Source organism: Marmota marmota, unplaced genomic scaffold (assembly GCF_001458135.2).
Source record: "Marmota marmota marmota unplaced genomic scaffold, marMar, whole genome shotgun sequence".
NCBI classification, from domain to species: domain Eukaryota; kingdom Metazoa; phylum Chordata; class Mammalia; order Rodentia; family Sciuridae; genus Marmota; species Marmota marmota.
This window is the reverse complement of record NW_026000026.1, coordinates 19,874,811-19,877,153: the sequence shown is the minus strand read 5'-3', so window position 1 is coordinate 19,877,153 and position 2,343 is coordinate 19,874,811. Positions and strand designations below refer to the sequence as shown.

The 2,343-nt window shown below is 46.0% G+C and overlaps 1 protein-coding gene across 1 annotated transcript in view; it reads left to right on the top strand.

Moving 5' to 3' along the window:
- The first annotated feature begins 1,129 nt into the window (after positions 1–1,129).
- Positions 1,130–2,343, top strand: part of Actr5 (actin related protein 5) — a 27,606-nt gene continuing 26,392 nt past the window's right edge. Inside the window, exons 1-2 of the mRNA XM_015482209.2 lie at positions 1,130–1,171; positions 2,070–2,325. Of these exons, the coding sequence (XP_015337695.1) occupies positions 1,130–1,171; positions 2,070–2,325 (298 nt within the window). The remainder of the gene's footprint in view (positions 1,172–2,069; positions 2,326–2,343) is intronic.

Sequence of the window (2,343 nt, the reverse complement as noted above, 5' to 3'; positions counted from 1 at the left end):
ATTGAAATCAGGATAAAAAGAGATAAAGATTGATATTCAGACACAGTGTGGGTAAATTTCAATAAATTAAAAGATTTAAAGACAACCGAGAGAGAGAGAGAGAGAGAGGAAAAGAGAGAAAAAAAAAAAGAAATTTAGAGAGCTGGACATGGTGGTGCAAGCCTACAATCCCAGTGGCTCCTGAGGCTGAGGTAGGAGGATGGAGAATTCAAAGCCAGCCTCAACAATGGTGAGGCACTAAACACCTTATTGAGACCATGTCTCTAAATAAAATACAAAAAAGGACTGGGGATGTGGCTCATTGGTTGAGTGCCCTGAGTTCAATCCCTGATACTAAAAAAAAAAAAAAAAAAAGAGGTACTAAGCAACTCAGTGAGGCCCTGACTCTAAATAAAATAGAAAAAAGGGCTGGGGATGTGGCTTAGTGGTTGAGCATCCCCGGGTTCAATCCCTGGTACCACAAATAAAAAGCAAGATTGAATAGAAAACAGAGATAGAATTATCAGGAATTGAAGGCATCTACATCACTTGACTTGCTGTATTAAGCAGGAACTACTGACTGCCTAGCATGATGGAAGAAAACAGATCCATGAAATTTCAGGATCCTGGAAGCAAAGGGAACATCTAGTGGCTTCCAGAGAAAGAAAATGTTTACATGAAAGGTCAAAGGTCAATTTCACATTTCTCAGCAACGTTGAAAACTAAGGAAAAAATGGAAAGTGCTTTCAATTCTAAAGGAAAATGACTTCCACACCAGAATTCAGCCATACCTTCAACATTATTATCACTGGGTTAGAAGACACTTAAAGACATTCAAGGTCTCAAAAAGTTATCCTTAATACTCTCCCTTATATTCATTCCATAGACTATTGTAGAGTCTACTCCAAAGCAAGAGAGTACACCAAGAAAAAGCACTCAGGAGACAGGAGAGGGGACCACAACACACAAGTAAAAAAAAATCCTGAGATGATGGAAAAGCAAGACCACAGGATGAGAGCTGTGCTACAGGCACTGGGTAGCTGGCCTAATTGGAAGCAGAAACTGATACCGCATTTTATGAGTTAAATAATTGAGGGATATTTAGACATCTGTTTGAGGGTTTGCGGGGGTTCCATTAGAAAGTACAGTCATGCATCGCTTCATGATAGCGATCTATTCTGAGAAACGCACTGTTAGGTGACTTCATCTTGCAAATATCAGAGTGTATTCATACAATTAAGAGGGCTCCAATGTATGCATGACTGTGTGTGAAATAAAGGGCAACTCCTAATATAATGAAAAACTGTACAGAAACTTTAACAGCGATTCTTGAGAAAGGTTCAGGGTCTTCTATCTTGCTCAGAGTGTCTATTCAGAACTTTCTTGTATAATCAACTTGACTTTGTCCCTCAAAACTGAGTGTTCCAGAGCTGGTACATTTAGGGTAGCTGCTCTGATTCTTATTATCTCCTTAGCTAGTGAAGAAGAAAATGAAAGGAGAGTGTGCCCGACGCTTTTAGGGCTAAAAGTGGGAGTGGACCACATCAACTCCACTCACACCCCTATTGGCTAGAACCTGGTGACATTATAAAGTTTTTTTGTTTTTGTATTGTATTGCAACATACACATGCTGAGAAATGCAGCAATCATAAGTGAACCGCTTGAAAATTTTTCACGAAGTGAGCTCATCTGCATTGCGAGCTCTTGTCCCATAAACATTGTCAATACTCCAGAGTTTGAGCTTCCTAGACAGCTTGAGGGAATAGTCACAGGGAAAGGGTCTCCTTTAAGCAAGTTGCAGGGCTAGGGAAAGGTAAGCACGCGAAGGCGGACCCCAAGATGATAAGGAGCTTCTCCTGGCAAAGGGGGCGTGACTAGTCGAAAGCCAAAAAAAGGCAGTCTAGAGGCCGGAGAGGGCGGAGCCTGGCGGCACTACGCGCTGGAGGCGGGGCTTCCTGGCCTGCAGCCCCGCTTAGAACGAAGGGGCGTGGTCTCTTATGGGCTGGGGACAAGGTTAACCAACGTCAGGATTCGTGGCCAGAATGGGCTTGGCCTAGCGGCCCCGAAAGCTTATAACCTTGACCACCAAGGGCGAGTTAGGGAGAGAGATTGGCCTGGCTTCGCGAGAGGTGGTTGTTCTGAAGCCCTCTCGGGCGCAAGCCGTACGGCCTTACGTAGGGGGCGGGGCTTCGCGGCGGCGGCAGGGCGAACGCTGCGTCGAGGGGCGGGGACGGCGCGCTCTAAGATGGCGGCCAAGCGTGTTCCCGTTCCGCGACGCCGAGCCGCGCCGGATCGGTGCTGGAGGTCGGACCCGTGGCACGACGGGCCGCGTGCCCCGTACCGCTGGTGCGTGGACAATGGGTC